General features: G+C 48.0%; 2 protein-coding genes across 2 annotated transcripts; one reads left to right on the top strand and one right to left on the bottom strand.

Annotated features, from left to right (window-relative positions):
- The first annotated feature begins 1,267 nt into the window (after nt 1-1,267).
- SERPINF1 (serpin family F member 1) lies at nt 1,268-8,671 on the top strand. Its single transcript, XM_064165908.1, has 8 exons — nt 1,268-1,369; nt 3,831-3,916; nt 4,316-4,517; nt 4,605-4,760; nt 5,975-6,178; nt 6,932-7,074; nt 7,673-7,883; nt 8,265-8,671. Exons 2-8 carry the CDS (start codon nt 3,839-3,841, stop codon nt 8,522-8,524), a joined length of 1,254 nt encoding a protein of 417 aa, XP_064021978.1. The 5' UTR covers nt 1,268-1,369; nt 3,831-3,838; the 3' UTR covers nt 8,525-8,671.
- Nucleotides 8,672-9,198: 527 nt separating this feature from the next.
- SMYD4 (SET and MYND domain containing 4) lies at nt 9,199-16,667 on the bottom strand. Its single transcript, XM_064165895.1, has 10 exons — nt 16,416-16,667; nt 16,201-16,348; nt 15,956-16,045; nt 14,279-15,431; nt 13,801-13,983; nt 12,301-12,467; nt 11,228-11,360; nt 10,668-10,784; nt 10,162-10,285; nt 9,199-9,513 (listed from the first exon to the last, which is right to left on the bottom strand). Exons 1-10 carry the CDS (start codon nt 16,544-16,546, stop codon nt 9,363-9,365), a joined length of 2,397 nt encoding a protein of 798 aa, XP_064021965.1. The 5' UTR covers nt 16,547-16,667; the 3' UTR covers nt 9,199-9,362.
- Between the last annotated feature and the right edge of the window lies 1 nt (nt 16,668).

Here is a 16,668-nt window from a genome sequence, read left to right as displayed (position 1 = left end):
TGCAGACAATTTCTCACAGAGCAGGCTGAGAAGCAGTTGAAAGCAGAGCTGTTCCTCTTCCTGTTAGAAAGGGTCACTTTAGAAGCACTAATGATAGGGCAGAGTACCTGATTTGCTTTTCTGGCTTGCAAAATCAGCAGCTCAAGCTTCTCTAAACCCATCCCTGCCTCTTTGCTGAGGGCCTGTATGAGCTCAGCATGTGTGAGTAACTCCTCATTATCTGCTAGTGGTGAGGCTGGCAGCCCAAAAGGAGATGCCCCAGTGCAAGCCTAGACCAAGGGCACCACTGCTGGCTACAGTTCAGTTTTGGCGTTTCCTAGGAGGCAAACAGCTGCCCCGGATCAGGCTAGCTACATGTCCGGTCAGCCCAATATCCTGCCTCCCCCAAGTGACTGGGGAGGGAAGAAGAGCCACGAATGACTATGGACAAGGCAAAACAACAGTTCTCTGGTTGTACTGCCTAGCTGCTGAGTCTGACCTGACATCTGACCATTGCCAGTCTTCAATGGACCTGCCTTCCACTGATTCGGTTTGAGCTGGTTTTATTCCCACCACCCCCCAGTTATTTGCTTTTCATCTCCTTCACTACCTTCAGTTACAACCTTCACCTCCTTCAGTTACAAGAAGTTCTACAACTTAATACATGTGAACAATACCCTCTCCTGAATGGGCAGGTGCTCCCCTGGAATCTTCCATCACAAAAGTGATGAAACCTTTCTGCCCTTTTACCTCCTCCAGATCATTTATTGCTCTGTAAGCAACTACAACATTCCATTAATCCATCTTTTTTTTTTTTTGACCAAGAATCCTTGGCTTTTCAGTCTCTTTTCAACCAAAAACTTTCAGCCAATTTTCTTAACAACTTGTTAACTAGTAGCTATCACCAGGTAGAGCCAATTCTGAACTTCTTAATTGCTCTAAACAGCAACAGAAGCCTGCTTCCACTTCATGAGTCTCTCTCCAATAAATCCTGGACATAAATCCATAAATCCACTGAACACTGCTGCATTAACCATACCTCTGAGACAGAAGAAATTCTCTTTTGTGACATATGGCAGAGCTGTGGGGATGAAAGACCTGCCCTCACAGGGCACGAAGCTGCTGCCTTACCCCCTCGACTGCCCTCACTGCAAGGAGCACTTCGGGTTTGGCAAGCAGGGTTAAAAACTTGGCGCAGCTCACGGGAAGGTGGCAGCAGCGGAAAATGGGAGCAGAGCACTTTAAGACTGCTCTGCTAAGCTGTAACCTGAAGCCTGCCGAAGGCTGGGCTGGGGGAAGCAGCAAAAAAGCAGATGTGGCTGCACCAAACCCGCACTGTCCTCGACTCGCAGCCGCGGGGAGCCTGCGACATCAGCAAGAGGAGCCCGAGGTAAGGGGCAGCGCAGCCTCGCTCGGTGCCAGCGGCGAGGAGGGCAGAGGGCAGGGGCTGAGGCTGGGTTGCTCTCGGAGAAGCTGGGAAACGGCGAGAACGGTTCTGCTATGGTGTTCCAGGGTGGCATTCCCACCAAATCAGAGATCTCACCAAGGGCTGGGAGCCACCAGCATCCTAGGCTGCCTCTACCTCCGGGGCTGCACGGTGCTTGGGAACTGGGGTGGGTTTCTGCCCCTCTAGGGTCTGTCGTGCAGCTTGGTGACTGTCAAACAATTTTGGTGACTGTCAAATTCTTTAGAGCTAGTGGCTGCAAGGTGCTTCAGGCGCTAGTGCTGTGGGGTGGAGCAACAACAGGGAGCAGTCCGAGCTCACGGATTATGGTTCATTGCACCCCTAAAATCAGAAGTGTTTATAAATGATCTGAGACTTGTGCTGCTGTAGATGGAAAGCTAAAGCTCTCCTTTGCACCCGCAGGCCTTCACAAACAGACAACCCCCAGACACTAAGTTCCTTCTTAGCTCATTTCTTAAGTCTTCTTCCAGTACCTCTCTGACTGTAACATCACCTGCTGCATGCTGTTGCTCCTTTCCTTCTGTTTAAAGGCAGCCATGGATCTTAATATCATGCCTGAAACCATCCCACCTCTGCTCCAACCAAATTCTTTTCTCTGTGTTTTTGGCAGCGTGCTAAGAGACATACAAAATAGAATCCAGATGTTCAGGCCAATTCAAATGCAAAAGGCTTTTGTCTTTTTAAAATGGAAATTGTTTTTTTGGCAAAGCTTGAGAAATATGAAGCTGGTGACAGTACTGGCAAAAACAATACAGCTCTGCAAAACCAATCTCCTCTCTTGTGCTCCCAGGAGCTTGGTGTAGTTGGAGGCAGAGGCTGTGTAGAGACTTACTTATTTTTCAGAGAAAAGTTTATGCTCCATGGAAAACCTTCATCTCTAAGCCAGATTGGGTCAAACCTCTTCAGCTCAGCATGCAAGAGTTCTGCTTGCTGCAAGCATCTTCACAAAGCCCTCCCCCCTAACTGTTTAGACTTCAACTCACACAAGGCTTCTGTCACCTCTCCTTCAGCATGATGCCTGTTCACTGTAAAGCTCAGCAATGGCATAAGCAATCCCAACATCACTGGATGTTGGAAACTGCATTGCTTTGTTTCAGTGGAGAAAATCCTCTTGATTGACATCTTCTGCACCAGAACACCTCATCTACTCAGCAGCTAGGATAGCAGCAGGTCACAGGATGCAAGTGCACAGGGAAGAAGGGTACCACTTCTGTGTTACACTGTCTAAACACAGTTGAAAACTGAAAACCTCCACTGTGACACCTCGTTCCCCAAGCAGAACTACCTCTAGAAGAAGGAGGAAAGGAAAGAGGGAAATGCCTCTTACTGAAGTAAAACCTCTGCCTGAACACTGGGTCCTGAAGCTGTTGTAGCTAAGTTGTATTTCTAGCAGCAGGCATGTTTTCTTTACAGATGAAGTTAATCTGAAACACATGTTTTCTCCCCCTTCACTGGATGCCTGGATCACAGGGGTTAGTTAAATACAACCCTCTTCCTTTAATTTCTGGGAATCTCTATAAACATTGCTTCAGAGCAGCCCCAGCGGCGTCTGCTCCTGGGGGCATGACACTTGTGCAGTAGCTCTGGTTTACCCACAGTGAAACCCTGTGTTACTCACTGCCCTTTGGACCAGACAGAGCTGTCTGAAAGGGCTACATCTGGAGGGATTTGAAGTCGAGTCCACAGAAAGAACACCTTTGCAGAGTTGGGTAGTTTCCTACCACCTCTATTAAAAATGCTGAATAAGCCAAGCCCTGTCTTTCACCTCTTTAGGTCAAGCTCAGTGTTAAGTATTTACTCCCTGCTCCTTTTTTTGAAGAAAGTTCTTCTACTTTCACTTCATCAAATTGCAAAAAAAGAATCAAAGGACACATATTGGCTGCACAGCCTGCCAGGTGCATGCACACACAAGAAACATGACAAACTACTGCTTGGGGCAGGTAAATTGTACAGCAGAGCAACAGACAATCAGTTTTGTCTTCTGACCTATTTAACAGCATGAATTTGCCACCTTTCAAAAGTGAAACACTGAACTTTTCAAAATCTAAAACTCAGAAGATATTAATTAGTGCTCCTCTTGATCATGGCACTTGGTAACTGCCAGCATCAGTGTGGTTTGGGCCACACATGTCTGCTTCTGTGCTCAGACACACCCAGGCATGTGTGGTTGCCCAGTTTGAAGTCATTTGGATCAGGCTGGCTGAATACCTCAAACTAGAGAAGAAGAAAACCCAGCTAAGATCAGATGTGTGTGTCACAACTGGGAAGGCCAAGCAGCAGCAAGTGTTACTGCAGTTGCTGTCACAACCAGAGAGAGTCAACAGTAGTGGTAGAGATGTATTTGCTCTGTTGCTCAAACTACTTTTGTCATGTTCTTACTCTGTAGCTTCAGGAATGCAGGTTCCAGTGGTTTTCCTTTTCCTGGGTCTCTTAACTGTCCCAAGCAGATCCCAGAATTCGGCTGCTGAGCAGGTGAGTAGGAGACAACATGCAGAGAGTGAGTGAGCTACTTAGAGCAGGTAATTTAATGTAGAGAACCTTACAGAAAGATTAAGCACTACCCTCCTAAGTTACTAGGATTTTATTTAGCAACATAATAAGACTAACTCCTGCTTTACCTAGATAAAACCTCACTAGTTACATCAGGGGATGACTGTGAAGGAGAAACAGTGGATTCCTATCTGAGTGCTGCCTTTGGCTTTACTGGGACACCTTAAAAGAATTTAACTGTTCCTACCCTCTATATGTGTAAGATAAAGATATAGAACCTAGGACAGTACCTGCAGATTGCTTAACTTCAAAGAGTTTGCCACAACTCTACCTGCCCTTGTAAACTGTGAGTCTAACCAAAGTGCTCCCTGTACCCACCAGAACTCTGCCACTGCTGATGGAGCCCACACTGGTGAGGTGGAAGAGGAGGATCCATTCTATAAGACCCCTGTAAACAAGCTGGCAGCAGCAGTCTCCAACTTTGGCTATGACCTGTACCGGCAGCAGTCTAGCCGGACAGCCACTGCCAATGTGCTGCTGTCTCCATTCAGCCTGGCTACTGCACTTTCTGGTCTCTCACTTGGTGAGTTCTTGCCTCTTTTCCCCCTTTTCCTCACACACTCTTTGGTGTGACAGCCCTTCCCTCACACCATGTCCCTCTTGTTGGCAGGGGCTGGAGAACGAACAGACGATGTCATCTCTCGTGCTCTCTTCTATGACCTGCTTAACAAAGCTGAAGTCCACAACACTTACAAGGACCTACTGAGCAGTGTGACTGGACCAGAGAAGAGCATGAAAAGTGCCTCCCGCATCATCCTGGAGAAAAGTAAAAGTCCTTCCCCTCTACCAAATTTTACCTCAGTAACTGACAGCAGGTAGAACACACTAACAGCTCAGGCTGTGACAGAGGGTTGAGCCAGAACACAGACAGTGCATGGAATGCTGCTGCTGCTGCTCCAGAAGCAGCCTGGAAAGTTTGTGTGGCCATAAGTAAAAGACCAGACTTATTCACACAGAGACTCTGGTGACTAAGCAGCTAACATGCAAAAGGGGCAGAAGAACCTTACTGAGAATTCTGCCTTTGCCCTAGGTGCTCTGGCAGGTGTTGCTAACTTCCAGGAACCACAAAACACATTTTCTATTTGTGATAGCATTCAGCCATATTCCTGTGTTTAATTCCTTGCAGGACTATTTGAAATGTCTGCTTTTGGCATGCAATAAACATCTGCTGAGGAAGCCAAGAGCTATCTTTTGGAACCTGCTGGTTCCAAGAATCCAATAGGCTGAGTAAGCTGTACTCATTAGGCAAGCTGGAGAAAGGAGAAAGGCTGATGTTGGGATAGCTGTGTCTAAGCCTTCTGTTCTTAGCAGAAGAGTTTGAGAAGAGTTCTCCCATAGTCTAGCACGCGTGGCTATAGGATTTGGATCAGTTTCCTCCATGTCAGTCACTCTTCTTCAAAGCAGGTCTCTGTATACAGTATCACAGTATCATCATCAGGGTTGGAAGAGACCTCACAGATCATCAAGTCCAACCCTTTACCACAGAGCTCAAGGCCAGACCATGGCACCAAGTGCCACGTCCAATCCTGCCTTGAACAGCTCCAGGGACGGCGACTCCACCACCTCCCCGGGCAGCCCATTCCAGTGTCCAATGACTCTCTCAGGGAAGAACTTTCTCCTCACCTCCAGCCTAAATCTCCCCTGGCACAGCCTGAGGCTGTGTCCTCTCGCTCTGGTGCTGGCCACCTGAGAGAAGAGAGCAACCTCCCCCTGGCCACAACCACCCCTCAGGTAGTTGTAGACAGCAATAAGGTCTCCCCTGAGCCTCCTCTTCTCCAGGCTAACCAATCCCAGCTCCCTCAGCCTCTCCTCGTAGGGCTGTGCTCGAGGCCTCTCCCCAGCCTCGTTGCCCTTCTCTGGACACGCTCAGCCACAGATGTTTTATGAAAGAACTGCTGCTGGGCTTTGGATTGCAATCTGCTGCCCTCAGATCGTTTAGATAAGGCAGCTGGCTGCACTATCCATGCTTTCATTCCCCAGGACTGAGGGTGAAGCCTGGTTTCCACAGCCAGCTAGAGAAGTCCTACAGGATGCGTCTGAGGGCACTGAGTGGCAACAACCAGTTAGACCTCCAAGAAATCAACAACTGGGTCCGACAGCAGACAAAAGGAAGGATTATGAGGTTCATGAAGGACATGCCCACCGATGTCAGTATTCTCCTTGCTGGGGCTGCTTACTTCAAGGGTAAGAATGTTGTGTACTTGGTTGTTACAGAGAGGGTCTATGAAGAATGTGTTAGAAGAGGTGAGGGAATGCTCTGCCAGAAAGACAGAGTGTAAGAACAAAGTGTTTGAGCGTTCACTAAAGTAAAAACACATGCTACCTGGACAGAAATAGTCCTCAAGGGAGGAACTATTACCCTTGGGAAGCTGAATCTTGACCTCTTTGCAGTAGGAGATCAGAGAAGAAAGTCTAAGCTTACAAAACTCCATGGCAAGAGACAGAATATTACAATTTAGGAAAGGCACAGTACAGAGCTTTTTTTACCACCACAGAGGGAACAGAAGGAGAAGCTAGAGAACTGTTCTAGAACATGCTGTGAGCCAGTGTCCTGGAGAGTGATTGCTTTGAGACAAGGAGCAAAATAAAGGGTGGGGAGAGCAGCACTTTATATGCATTGACACAATTGTTAGCCTTTAGAATAGTTTTCTAATTACATAAGTAGACATCGACTTCCCAACAGCTACTCCACCCATACACTGGCTTCATCTTTCATTTCCCATCTAGCCAATTCTCAGATGAAAAGGAGGGGACAAAGAATGGCAGTAAACCAGTAGCTCTAATCAGCCTATTTCCAGCTCTGCCATCACTCATTTATGCCTCAACTCTTAAAGCACAAATGCTGTATATACAAAGTGCAGTATATACTCAGCCACAAGCCTGGTTTCATCTGCTGCTCTTCCAGAAATTCCTCCATTTGATCTTTTAAAAAAACAGGGACATGGAAGACTAAATTTGACACCAAGAAGACTGCCCTGAAAGACTTCCACCTAGATGAGGACAGAACTGTGAAAGTGCCCATGATGTCAGACCCCAAGGCCATACTGCGATTTGGTTTTGACTCAGAACTCAACTGCAAGGTCAGAGAGCAAATATTGCACAAGATCTTCTAAACCTGCTGAAGAACAGGCTCAGCTACACCTACCTGTTAAACCATGCCAGAAGACAGCCTTGCTTCTCCCATCAGGCTAGTTTTGCAATCCCTATTATGAAAGGCAGTATATGTTGATCCTTGGAATATCCCACTTCTGCACTGGCTATGTGACAAGCAGTCCACAACTGAAGTAATGCACAGGTCCCTGTTTTACCAGACTTAAAGTTGGGCAAGAAGGGCAGGTCACACTTGTCCAAACTTTTCCATCTCTACCTCTTTCAACAAATCTTCCCCTGTAGGAGCTCAGAGGTGTTCCAGCTGAGAATCCTCCAAAGCAATGCTGCAGTTCAGCAGGTAACAGTGAGACCTTGCCATGTAAGAGCAGAAAGTAGAGTGTGGGCTGATGAACACCTGACCACTAGAGTGTCAGGAAGCATGTCTGATAAAAGCAAACAGGGAAGATGGCCAAGTGTTAACTAGAAGGGTTGAGCAGGCAGTTGAGGTTCAGGCCCGTGCCTAGCATGGGGTGGCTAAAACTATCTACCATTGATGTGACTGTTTCTCACTTGTAACTGGCATTCCAGATTGCCCAGCTGCCGCTGACAGAGGGAATCAGTGCCATGTTCTTCCTGCCTACAAAGGTGACTCAAAATATGACTCTGATTGAGGAAAGCCTTACTTCAGAGTTTGTCCATGATGTAGACAAGGAGCTGAAGACGGTCCACGCTGTGCTCAGCTTACCCAAACTAAAGCTGAACTACGAAGAGGCACTTGGCAGCACACTAAAGGAGACAAGTATGTACATCACACACCCTCTGCAGACTGCCAGGGCTCAAAGCAGTGGGCAAGTTGCTTCCTGCTGTCAGAAGAATATGAAGCTGGTGGGTTATTAGTTGGGTCCTGCAGTCAGTCTGTAGAGATCTTCCCAGCAACTAAATCACCTTGGTCCAGGACTCCTCAACTTTTTACATCTTTCCACCAAGCTCATACAACACTTCTGAGGCTGAAGGAGAAGCTGAGTACAAAGAGATGTAAGCTGCTTCTCCCTCTCATCCCCAAAATAAACTCTACCAGAGCAGCTATCTGGGCTCCTGGACCACAGTGTTAGCAGTACTGCTCCCTGACCTACAACCTCTGCTTTCAGGTAAGGGAATTTTCTTTCTCTCTTTCCTGCAGGGCTCCAATCACTTTTCACATCACCTGATTTTACCAAGATTTCTGCCAAACCTATTAAGCTGTCTCACGTGCAACACAAAGCAGTTCTGGAGCTCAGTGAAGATGGGGAAAGATCCACCCCAAACCCTGGGGTGAATGCTGCTCGACTGACCTTCCCCATAGAGTACCACCTGGACAGACCTTTCCTTCTTGTACTGCGAGACGACACCACTGGAACCCTCCTCTTCATTGGCAAGATCCTGGATCCCAGGACCATTTAGATCCCTTCACAGTAGTCTGCAATGGTAGGGCTCAAATGGAAAGGGCGATATTGGGAGGGCTACTGCCTCCCTGCTCTGCTGCACAAAGACAACTTGCAAATCTTACGCCTTCATGCTGCAATAAAAGAGCTTTTGCTGTTAATCTCAGCAAGCCCCAGTCTTCTCCTTTGAAGGATTGTCTGCCTGTGTCACATGCCTTCACACTCCCATTTTCCCCAGGTGAGCCCCAATGCAGTCTGTGTCCTATATGCAAGCACCACCTGGTGTACACTGCAGTTTCCCCTATCCTGTCTTCCAACCTAACACCAGTTCTTTATACTGGATCCCTTATCACAGAGGTTTGTGCTGCTGGCCTTTCAAGTTCTGCAGTGTCCCCTCTTACAGCTTGTTCAGTCTGCATTTTCCAGCTGGCTGCCTCACCCATTCCAACCATTTGTGTTTCAAGCTGGCAAGAAGGAAGGTGAAATTAAAGGTAGTGTGGTCTGGGTGACCACACTTTAGAAATTAAAGGTAGTGTGGTCTGGGTGACTGCACGTTCAAACCACACATGGGAAGTTCACATCTCCAGATAGAAACACAGAGATACAGAAACATGTCAAACATTTGCTTCAAGCCCACATGCAGAAATTAAACCACAGCATCTATTCCCACCACACCACACACAAGACCCCACATGTTAGAATTGGTCATTTTATTTGCAACAGCCTCACTGAAGAGCATTTCAGATTTCATTCAAGTTGTTGTTACACAGTTTTCCAGCTTGTACTACATGACTACCTTACCACATGAAACTTAGCTTTGATGAAAGATCACATTGCAGCTTCCTTTGACAGGGAAATTAAATCCTCTGAAGGATGCTTCTGGGAAGGTCTGACAGACAAGTCTTCATCTCTTGTAGTTCCTGGATCTGAGTACTCTGAGGACCACAGTGCACTGACAAAATCTCCTCTGCTCTTTGAATTGTGCTCAGAGCTTCAGAAACTGCAAATCTGAAATTGGAAGAGGATGAGAACAGAATATACAAAATACCTGATTTGTCTTCTTGAGCTGCACAACAAAACACCTAAAACTTCATGTGTGCAGATCCTACCCTCCTCTGCCTTTGAGCAGCAGGAAAACACTGAACTTCAGCTGCAGAGGGAGGATGGGGTGGAAAAAAAGATGAAGGAGAAGGCCAAATCTTAAAGCACTATCTTTGAGCATAGGCACCCACTACTTCCTCACTGCAGCTCCCACTAAAATTAATTCAGTTACAGAGAGGGGTCCTGAGGTGTTTAGTTAGGGAATTTGCTTATCAAAAGAAGGCCAAAACAGAGCAAAAGGATTATATTTCCTCTTCAGCATTATACAGCTGAAGTACCAAGGCTGAAGAGTTGTCAAAAGAAAACAACAGGACAAGGAATAAAGGGAACCAAGGAAAAGAAAAGGACAGGCACAAAGGAGAGAAATAGGTCCAAGGAGAGTCAGGAGGGGTAAGTGAACCCCAGTGGGGTTAATGAACTTACACTTGAGTAATGCTCAACTTTTATGCCTGTGCCAGGCTGACCCTGCAAGGTGCCAAGGACCACCTGCCATGATCCTGTGTCAGACACCCAGGAGTGGTACAGGGAAAGGACAGAGAATGAAAGCAGATTTACCCATTGAAGAGAACTTGTGCCAGTTTGAACAGTTCATGACCTATTTCCACACTTGATGGCCCATGATGCATTTCCACAATCTCAATACTCCTTTGCAGGTGTCTGGCTGCTTCCTGCCACTTCCCTAATGGAAAGCAAAAAAGCAAAACAAGCCCAAATGAAATAAAACATAAAAATGAGCAATGAATAAATACTTTCTAAAGCTACTGCCACCCAAAGCATCTGACAACATTTTGCATAATGTGATGAGCTATGTCTACAGCGTTCTTGGGAGGCTGCTGACCTTAGGACCAGGACAGGAAATCTAGAAGAACATGAGATCACATTACTATTATTCACTGGCTGCAGGGAAGGCAGCTTGGGCTGAAGCAGTCTTTGTGAGAGCCCTGCTGTCAAAACTAGAGAAATGCAGTAGGGCAAAACTGAAGGGCCTGGTGTAAGAAAAGGCCACTCACGATAAGTTCAGTGTTCAGACAGCTAAAGATAATGAGAAGACAATGCCATACCAAGAGTAGCATAGACTTGTGCCAGATGATCCTCCATCTCTCCCATCAGCAAATGCTCTGGAGACAAGAAGTTTCTAGCATCCATCTGACACTTCAGGAGCATTTTGATAGCCTGATCTACAACAAAAGAGGGTATAAAATTCATCCAACTGGCCAGCCTCCAGCTTTCCATGATCCATGAAATCAAGTCAGTCCAATCTCTTTTTTGCATCTTACACAGGCAGATTTGGATTTGGTTAGAATTTAACACTGACTTAATCTGCAGCCCTGCTTATTCTAACACAGCTCTGGACCAACCCACTTCAGACAGCAAGCCCTGGGAATACATAACTCCGGTGTTACCCTGAGTTCTTTTAGTTACCATTAAACAATGTGTGACTTTTAGATTAACACCCATATCAGAGGTATAAAACTCCTAAAGCTCAAGTCCCCAGGGACAGCACGCTGCATGCCAGAAGACCCCAACTGAGCAAGCAACAGTGCCATCTGATGGCTAGAATTACAGCTCCCGACGCGTGTGCATTAGCTGCTGACCTTCGAAGTAAAAAGTTCAGCCTTACCAGCCTTCCTGTCCCTTAGCAGCTCTAATGCCGTATTGATTCGTTGCTGAAGGTCCCCTAAACGGCATGTCAGGCTCTCTCTGCTCACTGAGACTGCACAGGCTTCCTCTGAGCAACAAAGCATATCTTCACCCTGTGGAAATCACCCCTGTGACCACTGCAGCTCACATTCAACTCAGAGCTTCCATCTCTTGTTATCTCTGTATTATGCTGTAGAGGTATGAAATTGTTTCTCAATTCATAGAATGGTTTAGGTTGGAAGGGACCTCAAAAACCACCTAGTTCCAACCCCCTGCCACAGGCAGGGACATCTCCCACTAGAACAAGTTGCTCAGGGCCTCATCCAAGCTAGCCTTGAACACCTCCAGGGAGGGAGCATCCACAACCTCCCTGGGCAACCTGTTCCAGTGTTTCACCACCCTCACTTGTAAAGAACTTCGTCCTAACATCTAGTTTAAATCTCTCCTCTTCCACTTTAAACCCACTACTCCTTGTCCTGTCATTATAAGACCATGTCAATAGTAAATTGCATTCATTAACCACATTGACTTGCCTGTACACTGCTATTAGCTTATCCCATTTCATGTGAAACATCCAGGAATAGCTCTGACTGTGAGCTATGGATTAGGCCAAAGCAGGGGCACAACTAATGTATGTATACAAAATACACACTGTGATGACTTCTCTGCTTCTAACCTGTTCTGTGAGCTGCAGAGTCTGACTCCCTTCACACAGCCCCTGTATGCACCCATTCTGTTCCCAGACTCCAAGCTTTCTGTCCTAAATAGCCCCCCACTTCCTCTAGTTCATGGGCACAATATTCTAAAGTTCCTTCATCGAGTTCAAAGGGATTTTAACTTGCTGTTAAAGGCACTATTTTCCCCATACTGCTAGAAGAGTGATTTACAAGAACATTACAAGAAAGCTGCCCAGAACAGTGAGACACTGCATTGACCCTACAAGGCCTTTTCCCTTCTGAGCAGAGATCACAGACTGATGTCAACTCCTGCCCTTCCCAGAGACTCAAGTTTTACACATCTCAGTAAGTTACACAGTTACAACTACAGAATTACCTGCATTGGAGCCTGGCAGCTAGGACAGCAGAATGAGTTCCTTGTGGACACCACACTCTTGACATCAGACTCTAACTCATCAAGGCACGCCTGACAGCGACACTCGAAGAAATACTGACTGAGGAGCTGCTGTCTCTCAGCAGCTCTCATCCTACACTGGTGAGGCCCTGCAAAGAGATAGCAAATGTAGAAGTCTCTAAGCAAGCAAAATTCTTAACATCAGACTAAATCTATCTTTGCTGTAATTGAGACTTTTAGAGAGGAAGTAACTGGAGACTGAAAATGTAACAGCAGGCTCAGGAGGTAAAACATTGTGCTGCTATCTTTGATCAAGGCTTAGACACAAACAGACTCAAGCAACAGTACACTGGGAATTATCATAGAATCAACCAGGTTGGAAGAGACCTCCAAGATCATCCAGTCCAACCTAGCACCCAGCCCTGTCCAATCAACTAGACCATGGCACTAAGTGCCTCAGCCAGGCTTTATTTGAACACCTCCTCTTTTAACAGAGAGGATATTTTGTCAGTCACTGCACTGCCCCCTTCAGCAGATAAATTAAATGATGTGCTTTAGCCAGCATTATTTGCTCAAATACATATCTTCATTGTGCTATTTGATCTGGGCATAATGCAATCACCTTTGATTACAGACACTGCTATCAGCTGTTATGCTTGTAATTAATTAATCACCATTTAATTAGCTTCCTATGGTAACACATCAGATGCCACCAGGTGATGCCGTTTGCTATTAGCTGGCTATTGGAGTCTCCTCCCACCCCAGGTGTAGCCACTTTGCCCTCCCTGCTCACTGCCCTTTATATTCAGCCCCAGGAAAGGCAGAAGCTCCAAGTTCGGCCCATTGTGGGCCAAGGGATCCTCCGCCTGGCATCCCTGGTGAGTGCCCATGGTGTGCACCGGGTGAATTGGTGGAGGATTTCAAAGGCCGGGGGGCCTGGTGGCCCCCCGGCTGTTAGGGTTAGGCTCAACAACCATTGCAACATCCACCTTTGTTATGCACTGGTGCTGGGTGTGTCTTTGCTGGAGCTGATTTCTTTTGTAGGGTATTTTAGCTGTTTTTAGGTTCTCACCTCAGGCTCTGAGATGACTGCAAGAATGATGGTGGAGAAGAAGAGCTCTTCAGGCAGAGAGGAGGTAAGGGCAGAGGGGAGCAAGGACTGCTTTAGGAAGGTGAGATCATAGAATCAACCAGGTTGGAATATTTTAGCTATTTGATGGTCTTGTCCCAGGCTCTGGGGCAGGCATGAAAATGGTGGTGGTAGAGCAGAGCTGTTTAGGCAGTGTGGAAGGGGGAATCAGGGTCTGCTTAGAAGAGGTGAGGGTTTAGGGGGGAGCAGGAGGTGCAATGGGTAGGTGAAGAGTGGGGGAAGAAGACCAGGAACTGTTTTTGGCAGGTGATATTCAAGGCACTCAGAAAACATGCCAACTAAGAGATGAAAGGATGGCTGTGCCTTGAGACAAGCAGGGAGTTAATACTCACCATAGCAATGGAAAATCTCTTGGCCACTTGGGATTGACTGTGATGCCCTGACAGTGACAGCTGTCCCACTAAATGACACACTGCTATTGGGACAGCATGAATGGTTCAGAAGGCTGAGGACAGGAAAGAAGGCTGTCGCCAGGCGCACAGGCTTCTTCTTTACAACAGCACCATCTCCAGACCCTAGAGACAGAGGGAAAACAAAACAGGTTGAGAATGAACGCTCAGAAAACCTACACAAGTTATGCAATTAGCAGTGTGACCAATTACAGAGAGTAGTAGAAGGCTTCTGGTAAATTGCTACAATAAATAACAGCAAAGTACCCCCTAGATATGCACCAAAGAATAGGCCAGCATGAGACATGCCATTTAATTTTAAGCAAGTTATTCTCATCTGCAATGGAAGCTTTTTAACAACTGATAAATCAATCTCTTCACACAGAGGGCAAGAGAGCAGGCTTAAAGGTTGTATTCTTACCTGACTCCTGCATCACAGTGATTGCTTGTGCATTGCACTGCAGCTGCAACACGTGCCTCAGCATTGCTTCTGCCAAAGTCTTCAGCTCTGCAGACAATTCACCCAGTGTTTGTTCACATGTGTTTGGTTTGGACCCCTCCTCAGATGATTTCTGATTCAAAACAGCAGCCTCCAGGCCAGCTTCTTGCAGTTGTTTGCATATAGCTACCACACTGAGCAGGCAAAGGAACTTGTGCTCAGGGCTGTGCTTCTCAGCGTGTGGCAAAAGGCTGAACACAGTTTGGTAAGAACTCTGGTACCGACCATAGTCATCACAACCAGAGATACCTCTGGTACCAGCTCTTGCATCTGGAGCCTCACCAAGAATTCTGCATCTTGCCTTAGGGTTATGGAGGTCTTTGCCACCATTGTGGGACCATTCCACCAGCCTGCTAACCTCTGCAAATCCTGCCAGTAGAACAGTCCTCAAGGCAACGTGGCAGAAGACCCCTAATGTGAGAAGCAGTGGTCCTAGGGAGCACTCTGTCCTGTGGTACTGCTCCCATGCCACCTCTGCACAGTTCTGGCTGCAGTACTTTGCATAACTGCACCCATGGCAAGGTACTGAGGCCAAGAGCTGCCTCAGACAGCGGTGGCAATAAAGGTCTGCATTGGTGACTCGGGCATCCCACACTGTTTCACTGCTGTCCTGCAGAGGAAAGTTCTCTCCGGGGCAGAGCACACTTACAAAGGCCTCCTCTTTCAACAGGCTCTGTCCTGGCAGGATGTCCTGGGAAGCCACCAAGTGACGTCCTCTCTCTCTATCAGACTTCAGGCTCAAAGATGAAGATGCACCTGAAATACTGGCATTCTCCTCCCAGCTCTCTGACTTCCTCTGAACGGCAGCACACGCTTCTCGTGCAGGCTCTGGGCAGCTCTCTCTCTCACGTATTTTATCCTTCAGTTGATTTACCTTCTTTAGCAGTGTCTGGTGTGTAGGACTTGTCACGTTCCCATCCACATCAATTTTATTCTCCACCACACTGAGGGTATCTGCTGCATCCTGTAGCCTCCCCAAACACAGCAGACACTCAACTTTCCGCAGCAAGACCTTGGGAAGCAGCCTGGCTGGATAGCCATGACTTTCAGCTCTGGCAATATCTTCCAAAGAAACCTAGAAACAAAGACATGACCCTTTAAATGCACTGGAAAGCCATCTGATGCCTGGGCTCTTTTATTCCACTAAAGATACAGATGACCTGGAGGCTGAAGTAGATGATCTCTGAGATCCCTTCCAACCTAAGCCATTCTATGACATTTTAATAAGATTATATTAATGAGCAAATTCAATGTGCAGGGCTAATCTGTTGGCCAAATAAAGCCTCCAGGCACAGAATAAGGAGGAAAGCAGGAACCTTTCTGAAAGTTCAAGTAACAATGGAAGCTTTACAGAGCTTTAGAAGGACATCTCATCTACGGCTTCTTGTTCTACCCATCACACACCCGTCACTGCAGGGTTTGCAAAAGCACCTCAGAAGGTGTTTGGGCTCTTCCTTACCCCAGTCCCCGTCTGTTGCTACACAGGAAACCTCAGGCTCCCCTCTGACTGTGCATACTTGTTGGAGGGCACCCAGGAGATTCGGGGAGGTGTGGGGAAGGTCGGGCTGCGGTGGGTCCCGCTACCCCACCACTGCTTACCTCAAAGAAGCCAAGGTAGAAGAGGGCGGCGGAGCGGTTGGCGAAGCAGATGGACACGTCGGGGCTGCCAGGGACCTCGTGGGATGCCGCCTGCGGAGATCAGAGAGCTGCTGCCTCAGGGGACCCGAGCCAGACCCTTAACGGGATCACTTCGGCGGGGATCGCAGATCCTCTCACCGGAGTGGCCCGCACTGGGCTCACCGCAGCCGCGGTGGCCACCCCAAAGTAACCCCCACCTCACCTACCTGCGAGTAGAGCCTCACGGCAGCAGCGTAATGACGGCGGCCGAACAGCCGGTTTCCTTCCTCCCGGTAGAAGCGCGCAGCCGCCGGCTCCTTGCCGGTACGCGCCCGGCGGCACAGCCGCCGCAGAACCACCGCCTCCACCTCGGGCCTGCGGGACACGGGGGTCAGCTCCGCACCGCACCGCAGCGCCTCGCCCCGCCCTGCCCAGTGCTCACCGGAGGAGGTCGCAACCCAGGTGCACGATGTCACGCAGCGATGCCGCCTCCAACCGTTTCCGCAGCGCCGGTTCCAGGGCGGCCCAGCGCTGGGCAGCGCACAACCGCCACTCCTCCACCGGTAGCGCCATCACCAGCACCTCAATGGCGGCACCCGGCACGACAGCCCCAGCAGCGGTTCCGCCGTACAGCCCCCGACGGCCAATGAACGCCTGTGGCTGCAGTCAGCTGGCATACGCCCAGCGGCGGCGGC

The sequence above is a fragment of the Pogoniulus pusillus genome, chromosome 27 (assembly GCF_015220805.1).
Source record: "Pogoniulus pusillus isolate bPogPus1 chromosome 27, bPogPus1.pri, whole genome shotgun sequence".
Taxonomy (NCBI): domain Eukaryota; kingdom Metazoa; phylum Chordata; class Aves; order Piciformes; family Lybiidae; genus Pogoniulus; species Pogoniulus pusillus.
The sequence above is the reverse complement of the archived record's forward strand: the minus strand, read 5'-3'. Positions and strand labels throughout refer to the sequence as shown.

Bases quoted from the DNA above. Each gene is read 5' to 3' on its own strand.
- SERPINF1 (XM_064165908.1), top strand. From the start codon at position 3,839: ATGCAGGTTCCAGTGGTTTTCCTTTTCCTGGGTCTCTTAACTGTCCCA. The intron at 6,179-6,931 runs GTAAGAATGTTG...TTAAAAAAACAG, and splicing joins TGGGGCTGCTTACTTCAAGG to GGACATGGAAGACTAAATTT. The intron at 7,075-7,672 runs GTCAGAGAGCAA...CTGGCATTCCAG, and splicing joins ACTCAGAACTCAACTGCAAG to ATTGCCCAGCTGCCGCTGAC.
- SMYD4 (XM_064165895.1), bottom strand. From the start codon at position 16,546: ATGGCGCTACCGGTGGAGGAGTGGCGGTTGTGCGCTGCCCAGCGCTGG. The intron at 10,785-11,227 runs GTAAGGCTGAAC...CTTTTGTTGTAG, and splicing joins GCTAAGGGACAGGAAGGCTG to ATCAGGCTATCAAAATGCTC. The intron at 10,286-10,667 runs GTATGGCATTGT...GCTTTCCATTAG, and splicing joins ACAAGTCTATGCTACTCTTG to GGAAGTGGCAGGAAGCAGCC.